Source organism: Xenopus laevis, chromosome 3L (genome assembly GCF_017654675.1).
Source record: "Xenopus laevis strain J_2021 chromosome 3L, Xenopus_laevis_v10.1, whole genome shotgun sequence".
Classification (NCBI taxonomy): domain Eukaryota; kingdom Metazoa; phylum Chordata; class Amphibia; order Anura; family Pipidae; genus Xenopus; species Xenopus laevis.
Window position 1 is genome coordinate 6,674,179 of NC_054375.1, and position 19,022 is coordinate 6,693,200.

Here is a 19,022-nt window from a genome sequence, read left to right on the forward strand (position 1 = left end):
ATTTGTGCCCTGGGTACCCCTGGAACTATAGCAGGGTGACACCCCAATGTTTCTATATATCTGTAACTTTGTTACGAGCTAAGGGGGCTCAGTTTGAAGGCCTGAAACTATAGCAGGGTGACTGTTAACCAATGTATATTTACGCTGGATTTGCAGCCTCACCTTATTGACCCTTTCATTACCCTCAGAGAGGGCCGCACCCTGATGGATCCAGCCATGGAGAAAGCCTTATCCCACATTGCTATCATCAATCTCATGAACCAAATGACCTTTCAATTTGATATTTATCCTCGATTTCTGTTTCATCTGGTCTGACATTAAATCAGTAAAAAGCAGAAAAACCAGATGGGGGTAGAAACAAACAAAAGTGTAACAAAGTGCAGCGTAATTCTGACTATGGGATTTCCATTCTACACGTGATACAGATAATTCTTGTATAAACAGCAAAGTCACAGCAAGATCAGTAACTGTCTGAATTAATCTTGTACTTGTTCTTCCTAATGTCTCCCCTTCTTACCCAAAGGGAAGAACTAATATGCATGATTTTATGCTAAGGGGGTTGGGTAAGGGAATCTATCTGTTTCTATATATCTGTAACCTTGTTATGAGCAAAGGGGGCTTTTTGAAAAAAACAATGTTTCCCATGACAGTATCCCTTTAAGGGAAGTATATCGTGTTAATGTAAATGCATTTTGTTACAATTTCTGACTGTCATACAGTGGAGGAACTTGTCAGAAGAAAGAAATAAGAAATAAGTATTGACCACAAACTGGTTGGCTTTTTATTTGTCTCAGATTTCCCATATCTCATTATACTGGACACAAATGGAGCAGTGATGGAGCAAACCTTGATGCCAAATAACTTGCTTGAACATTGGACAGAGGTAGTGATGGGCGAATTTATTTGCCAGGCGCGAATTCGCTGTGAATTTGCGCGATTCGCCGCCAGTGAATACATTTGCGAAACGCCCGTGAAAATTCGCCGGTGGCGGAAAAAATTTTCCCGAAAAAACGGCGTCAAAAACGGGCGCCAGCGTCAAAAATGGGTTCCGGTGTCAAAAAACGAGACGCCGGCGCCGTTTCGCGAATTTTTCGGCGAAGCAAAACGGCGCAAATTCGCCCATCACTAGACAGAGGTCAGTATTCTAAAAACATTTGTCAGAATGGAAGAGGAGTAAGAGCAGAAGAAGAAAGATAGACAGGGGGAGGAAGGACACTAATAAAAAATCAAATGAAAATATGCTTAATGTTTATAGAACTTACAAAATAAAAGTAAATTTCCTCTTTAAACCATCCATATGATATGAATGACCAAATTACATAGTTAATGATTATTCAGTCACTAAATATACTTTGTCATTGTGTTTCTCTGAGCAATTTGGTATTTTACAGTATCTTTCTGTTTTTAGTGGTTTCTGAGATATTTGCGTTTTTAGACTGCTAATACTGAAAGTATTTAGCCTTTTTTGGCCTCTGCCTTATTTTATTCTGTAATTTAAAGGCAATAAAAGGAGAGGTATTGGGCTGTTAATAGACAGAGATAAAAAAAAACGATTTTAGGAGGCTTGGATGCCCCAAAAACAGAGGAACTGCAACATGTGACTATTTAATTATAGGATCTCCAATGGAATTCTGGAGTTCTGGCCGGTCAGTAGCAAAAACGTGGATCTTCTGCTCAATGCAAAGACTGGGGGAGAGTCAGGGATCTTAATATTCATCAGTATTCCTCATGGAATGGATATTTCGGATGGTCTGACCACCTAAGGAAGGAACAATCCGTGATTAGTATTATTATTAGAGATGAACATTCAAAATTAAATTAAGTGTTGTGAGAACACGAAACGCGTAAGGCTGTGATCCACGCTTGTACCTCAATAAAAAGACCTGTTGTTTACTACTAATACCTGGAGGACTGCTCTTTGAGTGCCTACCCTACAAAACAATACGGTGATGATTAATCAAAATAGCCAACGTTTTACTTACATGGGTGTGTAGTCGTAGCGCAGGTTTCTGTTTATTTTATCAAGGTTTTCCATGTCTTCGGCATCCAACTGAAACTGGAAAACCTGGAAGTTCTGCTGGATCCTGGCTGGGGTAAAGCTCTTTGCAAGGACGACGACTCCTCGTTGGAGAAGGAACCGCATTGCTACCTGAGCGGGGGTCCGATTGTGCTTTTGGGCGATCGTGTTCAGCGCAGGGTCTTCCAGGATCACGGGAATTTTTGGATCTATCCTGAAAGAGAAAGGATAAGGTGATATCATGTGCAAAATATTGATATGATCCACCATGTTTTAACCCATAATGCAGCATTCTTTCCCAGAATTCCTTCCTAATTGCTCTCCGTGCTCTCGCTACTTCTTGTGCCTGATTCATCCTAATCAAATGGTTATATCAAGTATCAATATGGAAGTGCCGTTGCTCATAGGAGAAATAATACAGGGTCCAGTAGGTCCACACAAAAGCCCTTGAGATGCCACCAGCTCTAGGCTGGTAATAACTCCAGGGTTTTGCAGTACTCATTTACTCCTTGGGAGCTCACCATATGCACCAGAACAGGAGCAACACATCAAACCCGCACTGGATGTGTAAAGGAGCACATAGAGACTCATGAACCGTTGGCCTCTGTGCACCTAGAAATCGTAAAAGAAGCCCTCGGGTCTTGTTACAAAAACACAAATTCTACAAATTGCAAAGACTAATATCCGAGAGGCTTCATTCAAAAGTGACAGCAGTGGAAATACAGGAGTGACAGCTTTGTCACCACAAGACCACGTGAACTGCTCCGTTTGGGCTCCACTGAGGTTTTAAGGGGGTTCAGTGACCCATTGGTCGGTACAGAGTCACAGTAACAAGGTTAGAGCCAGTAAGGTGCTTATAGACGTTTATGAGGAGCCGACTTGGGCCAACTGTGGTTTAAAGTAGCAGAAGAGTGACCTACAGGGAGGCACCGCAACCTCAACAGATGAGGCTGTATAAGTGGAGTATCTATTGATAAATGCCCAACAAAGAGGCTTTAAAGGCTTTACCATGATTCGTCCCTGCTGGACCCCAATACACTGAATCCCACCAGCACAATGTCCTTGGACTTGCAGAACTCCAGCAGTTTGCTCTGGTTCAGATAGATGTGACATTCTACTTGGTTGCAGACTGGTTTATATTTCAGGCCAGGCATATTGAGGATCAGCTCCAGCTGCTTGTGGTTAAAATTGGACACCCCGATGGATCTGACCAGCCCGGAGTCTTTGCACTCTTCCAGAGCCTGATAAGAAATATAGATATATGTATAAAGTTAAATCTTTATTATTTCCCAAAATCTCATAGTGAGCCTCTTTCCCAAGATGAGCCAGAGAATCCCCTGATCTCGGGCACAATCCTACCTTCCATGTTTCTCTGATGTCTGTGTTATGGTAAATATATCTCCCATGTTTATCCTTTGGCAACGGATCATCTCCAGGCTTAAACACGGAAAGAAAAGAAATATGCAAATTTATAATTTACTATTTTTGATGAATTAGCATTTCAAGCAGTGGGTGGGACTAAAACATTCTGATGGAAATTACAGTGGGAGGGGCAGGAAGTATGTAACTCAAGCAGTGGGTGGAAGTAGAGCTTTCTGATGGAAATTACAGTGGGAGGGACAGGAAGTATGTAACCCAAGCAGTGGGTGGGACTAGAACACTGATGGAAATTACAGTGGGAGGGACAGGAACTATGTTACCCAAGCAGTGGGTGGGACTACAACACTCTGATGGAAATTACAGTGGGAGGGACAGGAAGTATGTAACTCAAGCAGTGGGTGGAACTAGAACACTCTTATGGAAATTACAGTGGGAGGGACAGGAAGTATGTAACTCAATCAGTGGGTGGGACTAGAGCTTTCTGATGGACAAAACAGTGGGAGGGGCAGGAAGTATGTAACTCGAGCAGTGGTGGGACTAGAACACTCTGATGGACATTACAGTGGGAGGGGCAGGAAGTATGTAACTCGAGCAGTGGGTGGGACTAGAACACTCTGATGGACATTACAGTGGGAGGGACAGGAAGTATGTAACTCGAGCAGTGGGTGGGACTAGAACACTCTGATGGACATTACAGTGGGAGGGGCAGGAAGTATGTAACTCGAGCAGTGGGTGGGAATAGAACACTTTGATTGAAGATTACAGTGGGAGGGCCAGGAAGTCTGTAACTCAAAAGGTGGGTGGGACTAGAACAGCTAAATGGTAGCTTAGCATAGTAACGATTTAGGGAGGTATTTACAGTCTATAATGCAAAAACTCTACCGTTTTGAGCAAGGAAATTATTCTACTCAAACACACCATTCTGTATCATATGGATAATAATAGTATTTTGTTGTATTTTAAGCAGCAGTTCTCCACTCAAGACTGGACAATAAACAGACTCACATGGAACTCTATGGGCGTATGGATGAGGAAGAGATCCATGTAATCCAACTGAAGATCTTTCAGAGATTTCTCCAGGCACAGACGGACCCTCTCGGGGGTATGGAAGGTGGACCACAGCTAATGGGTAAAATAAAGGGATCTCAATATATCTGCACATACTGTATGTATAGGGAGAGAGACATACACTTACAATAATGATTCAGGTAGCATTTATTATTAAAACAATATATAAGCATATAGTTATATAGTCATATGGTTATATAAGGTTATATAAGGTGGTGCTGGCATGGCATGTAATGGACATAAATAATATGTGTGAATATAGTAAAGAACCTCATTGTTCTATATCTATATTATACTCTACCTTCCCAGTGTAAAACAATTCCCCTCTCTTCACTGTACCATCGGCAATCTTTGCTCTTATCGCCCGTCCAACCTCCCGCTCGTTCCCATAAAAAAATGCGCAGTCAATATGGCGGTATCCAACTTCGATGGCCATTTTGGTGCCCTGCTCGGCCAAGCTCTTGGGGAACTGAGGATGAAATAGGTTTGTAATTCCCAGATGAACTCCAGAGTAGACGGAGAGTGGGTAATACATAGACAGTTGGGTAATATGTTGACTGCAGGGTAGCTGGGCATAAAGAAGACAGTAGGACAAGATGGAGACAGAAGGGAAAGAAAGAGACAGCTGGATAAGTTAAAGCAAAGCATGATGGTGATGGTATCACTTCAACATCTTTAAACTTTGTAGGGATTGTGCTCACTACTGCAGCTGCAAAAGCAAAGAAAATGCCACCTCCAACTGTCATGACTCCTGACCCTATTGAGTCTGACTGTCAATGCTCCATGAGACCTACTGATACTGGGGACAGTTCTGGCAATGTAGAGAACACTCACCTTCTCTGGAGCATAGGTGCCAAACCCAAGCACTGGCATTTTGTGCCCATCATTGAGCTCAACGTAGGAGTCTTTGTGCAGCGCCATAGTTACTGTGAGTGATCTGATCCCTCCAACGCTTGAACTGATCTCTGCCTCCCCTTCATGGAAGTTAAATTTTTACTTAAGCCAAGTTAAACCCCTCCTCTCTGACCTTACTGTTCCCAGATGCAGCTCATCCGGGTTCCACTTCGCTGCACATATAGAGGCCTGTCCTTCTTCAGTTAGTCCCAGCGGGACATAAAGAATGTTGTTACTGGTGAATGTTTCAAATTCATGTTTGGAATCACAACAACATGTTTAAGACCTACTCTAGATAATCATTCAGGAGTCACGTATAAAAAAAACATATTCTGTATTATAAACAGATACAGCATATTGATCCCGGTGCATTTTTCATTCTGACTCCTGAGAATCATCCACTTTAAGTCATATACTGTATATACCCTGTAGGGACCTTCGCTTTTAAACCCTACTGCTTCAGCCTGAAGGCCGGTTAGGGGGAGATTTGGGGTGATTGCTTATTTGTACCCTGGGTACCCCTGGAACTATAGCAGGGTGACTGTTACCCCAATGTTTCTATATATCTGTAACCTTGTTATGAGCTAAGGGGGCCCAGTCTGAAGGCCAGTTAGGGGGAGATTTGGGGTGAGTGCTTATTTGTACCCTGGGTACCCCTGGAACTATAGCAGGGTGACTGTTACCCCAATGTTTCTATATATCTGTAACCTTGTTATGAGCTAAGGGGGGCCAGTCTGAAGGTCAGTTAGGGGGAGATTTGAGGTGAGTGATTATTTGTACCCTGGGTACCCCTGGAACTATAGCAGGGTGACTGTTACCCCAATGTTTCTATATATCTGTAACCTAGTTATGAACTAAGGGGGCCCAGTCTGAAGGTCAGTTAGGGGGAGATTTGGGGTGAGTGCTTATTTGTGCCCTGGGTACCCCTGGAACTATAGCAGGGTGACTGTTACCCCAATGTTTCTATATATCTGTAACCTTGTTATGAGCTAAGGGGGCCCAGTCTGAAGGTCAGTTAGGAGGAGATTTGGGGTGAGTGCTTATTTGTGCCCTGGGTACCCCTGGAACTATAGCAGGGTTACCCCAATGTTTCTATATATCTGTAACCTTGTTATGAGCTAAGGGGCCCAGTCTGAAGGTCAGTTAGGGAGAGATTTGGGGTGAGTGTTTATTTGTACCCTGGGTACCCCTGGAACTATAGCAGGGTGACTGTTACCCCAATGTTTCTATATATCTGTAACCTTGTTATGAGCTAAGGGGGCTCAGTCTGAAGGTCAGTTAGGGGGAGATTTGGGGTGAGTGTTTATTTGTACCCTGGGTACCCCTGGAACTATAGCAGGGTGACACCCCAATGTTTCTATATATCTGTAACCTTGTTATGAGCTAAGGGTGCCCAGTCTGAAGGTCAGTTAGGGGGAGATTTGGGTGAGTGTTTATTTGTACCCTGGGTACCCCTGGAACTATAGCAGGGTGACTGTTACCCCAATGTTTCTATATATCTGTAACCTAGTTATGAACTAAGGGGGCCCAGTCTGAAGGTCAGTTAGGGGGAGATTTGGGTGAGTGTTTATTTGTGCCCTGGGTACCCCTGGAACTATAGCAGGGTGACTGTTACCCCAATGTTTCTATATATCTGTAACCTTGTTATGAGCTAAGGGGGCCCAGTCTGAAGGTCAGTTAGGGGGAGATTTGGGTGAGTGTTTATTTGTACCCTGGGTACCCCTGGAACTATAGCAGGGTGACTGTTATCCCAATGTTTCTATATATCTGTAACCTTGTTATGAGCTAAGGGGGCCCAGTCTGAAGGTCAGTTAGGGGGAGATTTGGGTGAGTGTTTATTTGTACCCTGGGTACCCCTGGAACTATAGCAGGGTGACTGTTACCCCAATGTTTCTATATATCTGTAACCTAGTTATGAACTAAGGGGGCCCAGTCTGAAGGTCAGTTAGGGGGAGATTTGGGTGAGTGTTTATTTGTGCCCTGGGTACCCCTGGAACTATAGCAGGGTGACTGTTACCCCAATGTTTCTATATATCTGTAACCTTGTTATGAGCTAAGGGGGTCCAGCCTGAAGGTCAGTTAGGGGGAGATTTGGGGTGAGTGCTTATTTGTGCCCCTGGGTACCCCTGGAACTATAGCAGGGTGACTGTTACCCCAATGTTTCTATATATCTGTAACCTTGTTATGAGCTAAGGGGGCCCAGTCTGAAGGTCAGTTAGGAGGAGATTTGGGGTGAGTGCTTATTTGTGCCCTGGGTACCCCTGGAACTATAGCAGGGTGACACCCCAATGTTTCTATATATCTGTAACCTTGTTATGAACTAAGGGGCCCAGTTTGAAGGCCAGTTAGGGGGAGATTTGGGGTGAGTGTTTATTTGTACCCTGGGTACCCCTGGAACTATAGCAGGGTGACTGTTACCCCAATGTTTCTATATATCTGTAACCTTGTTATGAGCTAAGGGGGGCCAGTCTGAAGGTCAGTTAGGGGGAGATTTGAGGTGAGTGATTATTTGTACCCTGGGTACCCCTGGAACTATAGCAGGGTGACTGTTACCCCCAATGTTTCTATATATCTGTAACCTAGTTATGAACTAAGGGGGCCCAGTCTGAAGGTCAGTTAGGGGGAGATTTGGGTGAGTGTTTATTTGTGCCCTGGGTACCCCTGGAACTATAGCAGGGTGACTGTTACCCCAATGTTTCTATATATCTGTAACCTTGTTATGAGCTAAGGGGGTCCAGTCTGAAGGTCAGTTAGGGGGAGATTTGGGGTGAGTGCTTATTTGTGCCCTGGGTACCCCTGGAACTATAGCAGGGTGACACCCCAATGTTTCTATATATCTGTAACCTTGTTATGAGCTAAGGGGGCCCAGCCTGAAGACCAGTAAGATTTGGGGTGAGTGTTTATTTGTACCCTGGGTACCCCTGGAACTATAGCAGGGTGACTGTTACCCCAATGTTTCTATATATCTGTAACCTAGTTATGAACTAAGGGGGCCCAGTCTGAAGGTCAGTTAGGGGGAGATTTGGGTGAGTGTTTATTTGTGCCCTGGGTACCCCTGGAACTATAGCAGGGTGACTGTTACCCCAATGTTTCTATATATCTGTAACCTTGTTATGAGCTAAGGGGGTCCAGCCTGAAGGTCAGTTAGGGGGAGATTTGGGGTGAGTGCTTATTTGTGCCCTGGGTACCCCTGGAACTATAGCAGGGTGACTGTTACCCCAATGTTTCTATATATCTGTAACCTTGTTATGAGCTAAGGGGGCCCAGTCTGAAGGTCAGTTAGGAGGAGATTTGGGGTGAGTGCTTATTTGTGCCCTGGGTACCCCTGGAACTATAGCAGGGTGACACCCCAATGTTTCTATATATCTGTAACCTTGTTATGAACTAAGGGGCCCAGTTTGAAGGCCAGTTAGGGGGAGATTTGGGGTGAGTGTTTATTTGTACCCTGGGTACCCCTGGAACTATAGCAGGGTGACTGTTACCCCAATGTTTCTATATATCTGTAACCTTGTTATGAGCTAAGGGGGGCCAGTCTGAAGGTCAGTTAGGGGGAGATTTGAGGTGAGTGATTATTTGTACCCTGGGTACCCCTGGAACTATAGCAGGGTGACTGTTACCCCAATGTTTCTATATATCTGTAACCTAGTTATGAACTAAGGGGGCCCAGTCTGAAGGTCAGTTAGGGGGAGATTTGGGTGAGTGTTTATTTGTGCCCTGGGTACCCCTGGAACTATAGCAGGGTGACTGTTACCCCAATGTTTCTATATATCTGTAACCTTGTTATGAGCTAAGGGGGTCCAGTCTGAAGGTCAGTTAGGGGGAGATTTGGGGTGAGTGCTTATTTGTGCCCTGGGTACCCCTGGAACTATAGCAGGGTGACACCCCAATGTTTCTATATATCTGTAACCTTGTTATGAGCTAAGGGGGCCCAGCCTGAAGACCAGTAAGATTTGGGGTGAGTGTTTATTTGTACCCTGGGTACCCCTGGAACTATAGCAGGGTGACTGTTACCCCAATGTTTCTATATATCTGTAACCTTGTTATGAGCTAAGGGGGCCCAGTCTGAAGGTCAGTTATGGGGAGATTTGGGGTGAGTGCTTATTTGTACCCTGGGTACCCCTGGAACTATAGCAGGGTGACTGTTACCCCAATGTTTCTATATATCTGTAACCTTGTTATGAGCTAAGGGGGCCCAGTCTGAAGGTCAGTTAGGAGGAGTTTTGGGGTGAGTGATTATTTGTACCCTGGGTACCCCTGGAACTATAACAGGGTGACTGTTACCCCAATGTTTCTATATATCTGTAACCTTGTTATGAGCTAAGGGGACCCAGCCTGAAGGTCAGTTAGGGGAGATTTGGGGTGAGTGATTATTTGTACCCTGGGTACTCCTGGAACTATAGCAGGGTGACACCCCAATGTTTCTATATATCTGTAACCTTGTTATGAGCTAAGGGGGCCCTTCTTCTTCAACAGTTTATGTATTATGGGAATCAATCAAAAATCAGCAGGAATGTTCGTGTTGTTACATTTTATTATCTCATAGAATAAGAAATCTCAAATATCAAACTGGAGACTTTTTTACTATGTTTTTTATCTCATGTCCAGGCAATGGGGACAGGAGAAGGCTGTTTATGAAACTCAATGAGAAACGTTAGCGTTCTGGCCGGTCAGTAGCAAAAGTGGATCTTCTGCTCAATACAAAGACGGCTGTATCTGTCAGTGGGAGAGTCAGGGATCGTATCCATCAGTATTCCTCACTGTAGGGGTATTTCGGGTGGTCCGTCAACCTAAATGAAAAACAGTTGCACCATTAGTATAAACCAGTGATCCCAACCAGTGACTCATGAGTAACATGTTGCTCCCCAGCCCTTGGATGTTGCTCCCAGTGGTCTCAAAGCAGGTGCTTATTTTTGAATTCCTGGTTTGGACGAAAGCTTTAGTTGCATAAAAACCAGGTGTTTTGCCAAAAAGAGTCTCCTTGATACTACCAAAATACCAAATAGCCAAGAACAACCCTTATTTGCACCCCCGTAACCTTTTTCATGCTTGTGTTGCTCCCCAACATTTTTTACAATTGAATGTGGCTCATGGGTAAAAAAGGTTGGGGAGCCCTGATATAATCTATGACTTTGTTTCCTAAAACAAGAGGATCAGCCTTATTGGCTGGTAACTGATGATATATTAATTGTGTTGTTGTTATCCAAGTCTTCATCAGAGCCGGCACATTTCACTTACACAATTGAAGATGATGATAGAAGACATAAGGAGATTATCGGGCAATTCTGGCTCATATTGTGCTTTCTGGGCGCTAGGAAAATATATTTCATGCCTGTAGCTCTTGTCCTATGTACGAAGCACACGGACTCAATTCTATCAAACTGAGCTGCAGTCCAGAACGATTTGGAAGGAGCAACTCTTATTAAAGGTATAAACAGAATATAGCAAGTGGAGCTTCAGTGATATGAACCACCAGGTCCCACTGATCTACTTTATGTGTCTAATAATGGTTAACTGTTGGGATGCTGGGAGGTGTAGTTAAATAACACAGGGGAAGGTTCTACGGAATAAAGGAACGTTACTTGGATGTGTCGAAGTAGCGCATGTTTCTGTTTAGTGCGTCGATGCGTCTCATGTCTTCTGCGTCCAACCGAAAGTCGAAAATCTGAAACAGAAATTAAAGGGAAAAAAAAATTTAAACAATCTGGGGTACTGATGGGCGAATCTGTGCCATTTGCGAATTTACCGCGAAATTTGCGAAACAGGGAAAAATTCGCAAAACAAATTGAAGTCAATGGGCGTCCGAATAATTTTGACACGCGACAATTTTTATGCACGCGACTATTTTGAGATCGTGGAGAGGCAGTAGCATTTGTATTGTGGCGGGGGTGGGGCAAGGATATAGGGGCTCAAAGGGGAAATTGTACAGACATAAAAACACCGGTAACCCATGATTTTGCTCATGTGTAGGATCACCTACAATTTGTGCAGGGGGGCCCTGGCCCCTTTAGTTACAGTATGTCCCTGTATAAGGGGCAGTTCAACTTTAAATTAATAGGAGGAACAATTCTTACCAACCTTTTAGTTGGTCTCAATTTTTTTTTATTTCACTTATCCTCCTTTTTCTGCTGACTCTCTCCAGCTTTCAAATGAGGTTCACTGACCCCGGCAGCCAAAAACTGCACTTTTAGAGGATGATTTATCAACTCCAATTTCTGATAATTTTCGGTAAAATAGTTTGACCAAATCCGCACAGATTTTTTTCCCCCTTATTTATCAATCCATTATTCCGTATACTTCCTGTACGGGGAAAAAACATCGCTAAAATCGTGCAAAAAGTTCAAATCGTACGAATTTTCCGAATTTGACGCTGGAAATCTTCAGATTAATGCACGAAACACAGCGCGGATCAGAGTTCTACATGAACTCAGCTGGTCTGAGTTGGAGTATTTTTTTTATACGGACTTTAAACACCCTCGGGTTTCCACTAAAAATTCGGATTTGATCGTAAAAAAAAAATCTAAATTTTAAAATTTTTAGCATTTGAACTTTGATAAATAACCCCCTATTGTTATTGTTACCTTGTATTACTTATCATTTTATTGAAGCCCTTTCCTATTCATATTCCAGTTTTTCATTATCGCCACTGACTGATTGCTAGGGTAATTTAAAAAAAAAAAACAACCAAAAAACTGCATATAATAACAAATGAAGACCAACAGCAAATTATCTCAGAATAGCACTCTCTACATTATACTAAGATTTAAAGTAGAACAATTCCTATAAGAATACCTATTTCCATGCATTATTTAGCAAGGTTGATGTTGGTTTTTTCCAATACACAAGTTTAATGACTCCCCAAGGCAACTGCCGCCTGATATTCGAGTGGTTGTACTGCCACATACTAAATACTGTGCCACAGAGATGTCCCAATAATGATGATCTTCTTGGAATCTGATACCTGGAAGTTCTGCTGGATCCTGGAAGGGGTAAAGCTCTTTGCAAGGACGATGACTCCTCTTTGGAGATGGTACCGCATTGCTACCTGAGCAGTGGTGCAGTTGTGCTTTTTAGCAATCGCATTCAGTACGGGGTCTTCCAAGAGCACAGGGGCGCTTGGTTCAATCCTGAAACAGAAGGAAAAAATGGGATAGACCAGAGAGATCAATCATGCATCAAGTTCATTGTGTCCAACTTCAAGTAGTAGCAGTATCAATGTGTAGGTGCCAATGAGTGTGGCTTGAGATTCATATGGAGCAAGTGGAAGCACTTGAAGGTTTTGGAGCACGGGGTAAAACTTGAAGAAACTACCTCCGACACTGGACCTACTCACTGATTGTCCCCCTTGCTGAAATCAAACTCAGGATCCCATTGATACCGAGAACCTTCTTAACCACAAAGGAAGCCTTCAACTATTAAATTGGATGTGACCCATTCAAAGAAATCTGTAGTTTTAAAGAAAAGCCTTACCATCGCTCATCCCTGCTGGACCCCAATACGCTGTACCCCACCAGCACAATGTCATTGGACTTGCAGAACTCCAGCAGTTTGCTCTGGTTCAGGTACACGTGACATTCCACCTGCAGTGACCCACGACAAAATAAAGTTATTTTCATACATTATCACATGAGTGTGATACATTGCCCATTACCTGGTTACAGACGGGTTTATATTTCAGGCCAGGCATATTGAGGATCAGCTCCAGCTGCTTGTGGTTAAAATTGGACACCCCGATGGATCTGACCAGCCCGGAGTCTTTGCACTCTTCCAGTGCCTGATGGGAAAAAACACTGTTATTTCCCAATATTCCATATTGAGTCCTTTACTGATGCCCCAGAGAAGAAGAGCACAATCCTACCTTCCATGTGTCTCTAATGTCTGTATTATGGTAAATAAATTTCCCATTTTCATCCACCGGAAAGATATCATCTCCAGGCTTATGCAGGAACAAGAAAAGAATGGTAGTTAGAAGGGTTTGGAGTCAGCAAGAAATGTCTTTCCCATCAGGTCCACCATCAGAGGTTCCCTGTGTCAGCAGTAGGGGGAGCTCACCTTGAACTCCATGGGGGTATGAATGATGAAGAGATCCATGTAATCCAACTGAAGATCCTTCAGAGATTTCTCCAGGGCTGGACGGACCATCTCAGGGGTATGGAAGGTGGACCAGAGCTGATGAGTCAAATAAAGGGATAACAGTGTAGATGTATAGGAAGAAAGACTTACACATAATACTGACCCATTGTATTGGTTACCTTCCCAGTGTAAAACAATTGCTCCCTCTTCACTGTACCATCGGCAATCTTTGCTCTTATCGCCCGTCCAACCTCCACCTCGTTCCCGTAGAGAAAAGCGCCGTCAATATGGCGGTATCCAACATCAATGGCCACTTTGGTGCCCTCCTCTGCCAAGTTCTTGGGGAACTGAGGATCGAATAACATTGTACGCCACAAACAATCATTTCAGAGTAGAGACGGTATTCATCAAACTGTAGCCTGTCAAGGGGTACTGGGAGTTGTAGTTCAATACTAATAATCGGAACCAACACAGGATATTTTTCCTTGATATGTAGCAGCACTATAGACAGCTCTTGCCCCTGCCAATACAGAGAACACTCACCTTCTGAGGGGCATAAGTGCCAAAACCAAGCACTGGCATTTTGTGCCCATCATTGAGCTCAACGTAGGAGTCCTTGTGCAGCGCCATAGTTAGTGTGAGTGATCTGATCCCTCCAAGGCTTGAGCTTCTCTCTCCCCTGCACTTTGCCCGGAGTTACTATGTTTATAGGACAAGCAACTTTCAGTGTGAGGCCTCATAGGGGTTTTGGTTTGACAAAGCAGAAAAACTGGTTCTCTGAGTGGGAGAGGGCGGGGATTTTGTAGGGTCAATGTGTGTCAGATGGTGGAAAGGCAAGAGGGGAGGGGATAGGAAATTTGTTATTAAAGGACCAGTAACACCAAAATAAAGTGTCTTTGAGTATATTTAAAGGGATACTGTCATGGGAAAAATTTTTTTCTCAAAATGAATCAGTTAATAGTGCTACTCCAGCAGAATTCTGCACTGAACTCATTTTCTCAAAAGAGCAAACAGATTTTTTTATATTCAATTTTGAAATCTGACATATTGCCAATTTCCCAGCTGCCCCAAGTCATGTGACTTGTGCTCTGATAAACTTCAATCACTCTTTACTGTTGTACTGCAAGTTGGAGTGATATCACCCCCCTCCCTTTCCCCCCCAGCAGCCAAACAAAAGAACAATGGGAAGGTAACCAGATAACAGCTCCCTAACACAAGATAACAGCTGCCTGGTAGATCTAAGAACAACACTCAATAGTAAAAACCCATGTCCCTCTGAGACACATTCAGTTACATTGAGAAGGAAAAACAGCAGCCTGCCAGAAAGCATTTCTCTCCTAAAGTGCAGGCACAAGTCACATGACCAGGGGCAGCTGGGAATTTGACAAAATGTCTAGCCCCATGTCAGATTTCAAAATATCTTGGGGGACAATATTTTGGATGCTGCTGGCACAGGTATAGATTTGGGGACAATATTTTGGATGCTGCTGGCACAGGTATGGATTTGGGGACAATATTTTGGATGCTGCTGGCACAGGTATGGATTTGGGGACAATATTTTGGATGCTGCTGGCACAGGTATAGATTTGGGGACAATATTTTGGATGCTGCTGGCACAGGTATGGATTTGGGGACAATATTTTGGATGCTGCTGGCACAGGTATGGATTTGGGGACAATATTTTGGATGCTGCTGGCACAGGTATGGATTTGGGGACAATATTTTGGATGCTGCTGGCACAGGTATGGATTTGGGGACAATATTTTGGATGCTGCTGGCACAGGTATGGATTTGGGGACAATATTTTGGATGCTGCTGGCACAGGTATAGATTTGGGGACAATATTTTGGATGCTGCTGGCACAGATATAGATTTGGGGACAATATTTTGGATGCTGCTGGCACAGGTATGGATTTGGGGACAATATTTTGGATGCTGCTGGCACAGGTATGGATTTGGGGACAATATTTTGGATGCTGCTGGCACAGGTATGGATTTGGGGACAATATTTTGGATGCTGCTGGCACAGGTATGGATTTGGGGACAATATTTTGGATGCTGCTGGCACAGGTATAGATTTGGGGACAATATTTTGGATGCTGCTGGCACAGATATAGATTTGGGGACAATATTTTGGATGCTGCTGGCACAGATATAGATTTGGGGACAATATTTTGGATGCTGCTGGCACAGGTACAGATTTGGGGACAATATTTTGGATGCTGCTGGCACAGGTATAGATTTGGGGCAATATTTTGGATGCTGCTGGCACAGGTATAGATTTGGGGACAATATTTTGGATGCTGCTGGCACAGGTATGGATTTGGGGACAATATTTTGGATGCTGCTGGCACAGGTACAGATTTGGGGACAATATTTTGGATGCTGTTGGCACAGGTACAGATTTGGGGACAATATTTTGGATGCTGCTGGCACAGGTATAGATTTGGGGACAATATTTTGGATGCTGCTGGCACAGGTATAGATTTGGGGACAATATTTTGGATGCTGCTGGCACAGGTACAGATTTGGGGACAATATTTTGGATGCTGTTGGCACAGGTACAGATTTGGGGACAATATTTTGGATGCTGCTGGCACAGGTATGGATTTGGGGACAATATTTTGGATGCTGCTGGCACAGGTATAGATTTGGGGACAATATTTTGGATGCTGCTGGCACAGGTATAGATTTGGGGACAATATTTTGGATGCTGCTGGCACAGGTATGGATTTGGGGACAATATTTTGGATGCTGCTGGCACAGGTATAGATTTGGGGACAATATTTTGGATGCTGCTGGCACAGGTATAGATTTGGGGACAATATTTTGGATGCTGCTGGCACAGGTATAGATTTGGGGACAATATTTTGGATGCTGCTGGCACAGGTATAGATTTGGGGACAATATTTTGGATGCTGCTGGCACAGGTATGGATTTGGGGACAATATTTTGGATGCTGCTGGCACAGGTATAGATTTGGGGACAATATTTTGGATGCTGCTGGCACAGGTATAGATTTGGGGACAATATTTTGGATTGCTGCTGGCACAGGTATGGATTTGGGGACAATATTTTGGATGCTGCTGGCACAGGTATAGATTTGGGGACAATATTTTGGATGCTGCTGGCACAGGTATAGATTTGGGGACAATATTTTGGATGCTGCTGGCACAGGTATAGATTTGGGGACAATATTTTGGATGCTGCTGGCACAGGTATAGATTTGGGGACAATATTTGGATGCTGCTGGCACAGGTATAGATTTGGGGACAATATTTTGGATGCTGCTGGCACAGGTATGGATTTGGGGACAATATTTTGGATGCTGCTGGCACAGGTATAGATTTGGGGACAATATTTTGGATACTGCCGGCACAGGTATGGATTTGGGGGTAATATTTTGGTGCTGCTGGCACAGGTATAGATTTGGGGGTAATATTTTGGTGCTGCTGGCTGAACCCTTAATTTGCACTTTGTTTAACAGGATAAAATTATCCTACTGTTTTGGTTTTTCTGCCATTAGTGTACTTTATTTTTGTTTGTTAACATTACATATTTATATAAAAGAAAAGTTTAATTCATTAATGTGTTGTAAGGTTTCTTTATTAAAAAAAAACAAGTGATTGGGTGGAAAATGGTCATACAGAACGGGGGGGGGGGGGCCCTAACTAACCTTTGGTTGCCAAACTACCTTGGCCCGACCCTGGTGTCGGGGGTCAGTTCTTTCTATGAAAACTATTAAAACAGAAAGAACAATTATTGGCTTTTATCAGAGACGTCTTCAAAAAAGAAACCATTACCATTTTTCAACTCTGCCAGTCCCCCGTACACTGTATCCCACCATTGGACTTGCAGAACTCCAGCAGTTTGCTCTGGTTCAGGTAGATTCCACCTGCAGAGATAAAAAAAAATGGCCACCCCCATATCGGATCTCATCAACTAAGTTTCATGCAAGAAGTAGATCCTTTTTAACAGTATTTCCATTATAGTGCCCATTACCTGGTTACAGACTGGTTTATATTTCAGACCAGGCATATTGAGGATCAGCTCCAGCTGCTTGTGGTTAAAATTGAACACCCCGATGGATCTGACCAGCCCGGAGTCTTTGCACTCTTCCAGAGCCTGATGGGAAAAAATACTTGTATATAAAATTGTATAAATCCCTGGTAATTTCCAAATTCCTCTACTGACCCCCAGGTACAACCCTACCTTCCATGTCTCTCTAATGTCTGTGTTTTATGCAAGAAAAGAGAATTGTTGTTCAGAGGTGGAGCTTACAGGTATAGGTCCCGCCCACTCAAGCTGGGGGCGTAACAAGATGGCAGCATACAACGGGAAGGGCATTTGACTTAAAAATTGTAACTTCGCTCATATTTTAAAATATCTATAAATTTTAAAAATTTTACTGGAGAAGAACAAGCCCACCTTGAATTCTACAGGTGTATGGATAATGAAAAGATCCAGGTAATCTAACTGAAGATCATTTAGGGATTTCTCCAGGCACAGACGGACCCTCTCGGGGGTATGGAACATGGACCAGAGCTAATGAGTAAATTAAAATATTAGGAAAAAATCTAAAAAAACAAAAACTGTGCTTCTTGGGGCCCACCCCAAGCTTTCACACCCTGAGGCACCGGTAGTGCCATTTACACTCTGCGCCTTCCACTCATTTGTACCCGTCTTTGCATCTCGCATTGTACCACCCACTTTGAAATTGAAGCCTGATGAGTTTGATGAAGATGAACTGAAACTGTTACGACCCGGCAGAACAGTGAAGTTACTGAGGCAAGAAGTGTCATCTGATGTTTCCCTGCCCGTGTCAATCGCTCTGAGAGACAGAAATGAGCAGGAGACGCTTCCTGCCTCCGTTAACTTAAGCTTTTGCTGCCATAAAGATGGAAAAATGGGAGTTTCTGCCCATATATACATGATATTGGCAGTGTAAAATTGCTAATATCATTAAAATGGTAAGAGAGAATAATGAATGCAAATGCAAATTAAGTTGCGTGGGTGGGTATATTGTGCATACGTCCACCCCAAATATCAAGTGATTCTAAGAGACTTTCTGATAGACATTGATTAAAGACTTAGAGAATTAATCTCTCTTCCAGCTCCCAGAATGCATTGAATGCTTCTGTTATTCTCCTTCTACCCAGGCCTGTTAACCACAGAACATGCAAGGAATTGTGGGAATTGTAGTCTTAGCTGGAGCAGAGCCCATTCCCTGCAAACTTAATTGTGAGCTTCTTGGTTACTTTCCCAGTGTAAAACAATTACTCCCTCTTCACTATACCATTAGCAATCCTTGCTCTTATTGCCCGTCCGACCTCCACCTCGCTCCCGTAGATAAATGCACAGTCGATATGGCGGTATCCTACATCAATGGCCTCTTTGGTGCCCTCCTCTGCCAGGCTCTTGGGGAACCGAGGATAAAATAACATAATAGAACTGGCACAGGCTGGCAGCTAGAGTGTGACATTAACTGCCAGTTAAACAGATGAGCAAATGAGATCTATGCAATTTCATCAACCCCATGACTCCCTTTTGGGGGTCCCCAGTACTTTTGATTCAGCTGGAGTGGAGCCTAGCA

General features: G+C 43.5%; 2 protein-coding genes across 2 annotated transcripts; both read right to left on the reverse strand.

Annotated features, from left to right (window-relative positions):
- Positions 1–758: 758 nt before the first annotated feature.
- Positions 759–5,473, reverse strand: LOC108704368 (aldo-keto reductase family 1 member C15). Its single transcript, XM_018240873.2, has 7 exons — positions 5,300–5,473; positions 4,767–4,934; positions 4,403–4,519; positions 3,377–3,454; positions 3,026–3,258; positions 1,983–2,231; positions 759–1,759 (listed from the first exon to the last, which is right to left on the reverse strand). Exons 1-7 carry the CDS (start codon positions 5,384–5,386, stop codon positions 1,717–1,719), a joined length of 975 nt encoding a protein of 324 aa, XP_018096362.1. The 5' UTR covers positions 5,387–5,473; the 3' UTR covers positions 759–1,716.
- A 4,399-nt stretch (positions 5,474–9,872) lies between these two features.
- On the reverse strand, positions 9,873–14,210 carry akr1c3.L (aldo-keto reductase family 1, member C3 L homeolog). Its single transcript, XM_018240871.2, has 9 exons — positions 13,973–14,210; positions 13,609–13,776; positions 13,409–13,525; positions 13,215–13,292; positions 13,008–13,130; positions 12,827–12,936; positions 12,318–12,483; positions 10,939–11,021; positions 9,873–10,146 (listed from the first exon to the last, which is right to left on the reverse strand). The coding sequence occupies exons 1-9, from the start codon at positions 14,057–14,059 to the stop codon at positions 10,104–10,106; spliced, it is 975 nt and encodes a 324-aa protein (XP_018096360.1). The 5' UTR covers positions 14,060–14,210; the 3' UTR covers positions 9,873–10,103.
- Positions 14,211–19,022: the final 4,812 nt, after the last annotated feature.

Coding starts and splice junctions, on each gene's coding strand:
- LOC108704368 (XM_018240873.2), bottom strand. CDS start 5,386: ATGGCGCTGCACAAAGACTCCTACGTTGAGCTCAATGATGGGCACAAA. Junction 4,520..4,766: donor AATTGTTTTACACTGGGAAG/GTAGAGTATAAT, acceptor TTTACCCATTAG/CTGTGGTCCACCTTCCATAC. Junction 2,232..3,025: donor TCCAGCAGGGACGAATCATG/GTAAAGCCTTTA, acceptor TTTCTCTTTCAG/GATAGATCCAAAAATTCCCG.
- akr1c3.L (XM_018240871.2), bottom strand. CDS start 14,059: ATGGCGCTGCACAAGGACTCCTACGTTGAGCTCAATGATGGGCACAAA. Junction 11,022..12,317: donor GGATCCAGCAGAACTTCCAG/GTATCAGATTCC, acceptor TTTCTGTTTCAG/ATTTTCGACTTTCGGTTGGA. Junction 10,147..10,938: donor CGCTACTTCGACACATCCAA/GTAACGTTCCTT, acceptor TTTTTCATTTAG/GTTGACGGACCACCCGAAAT.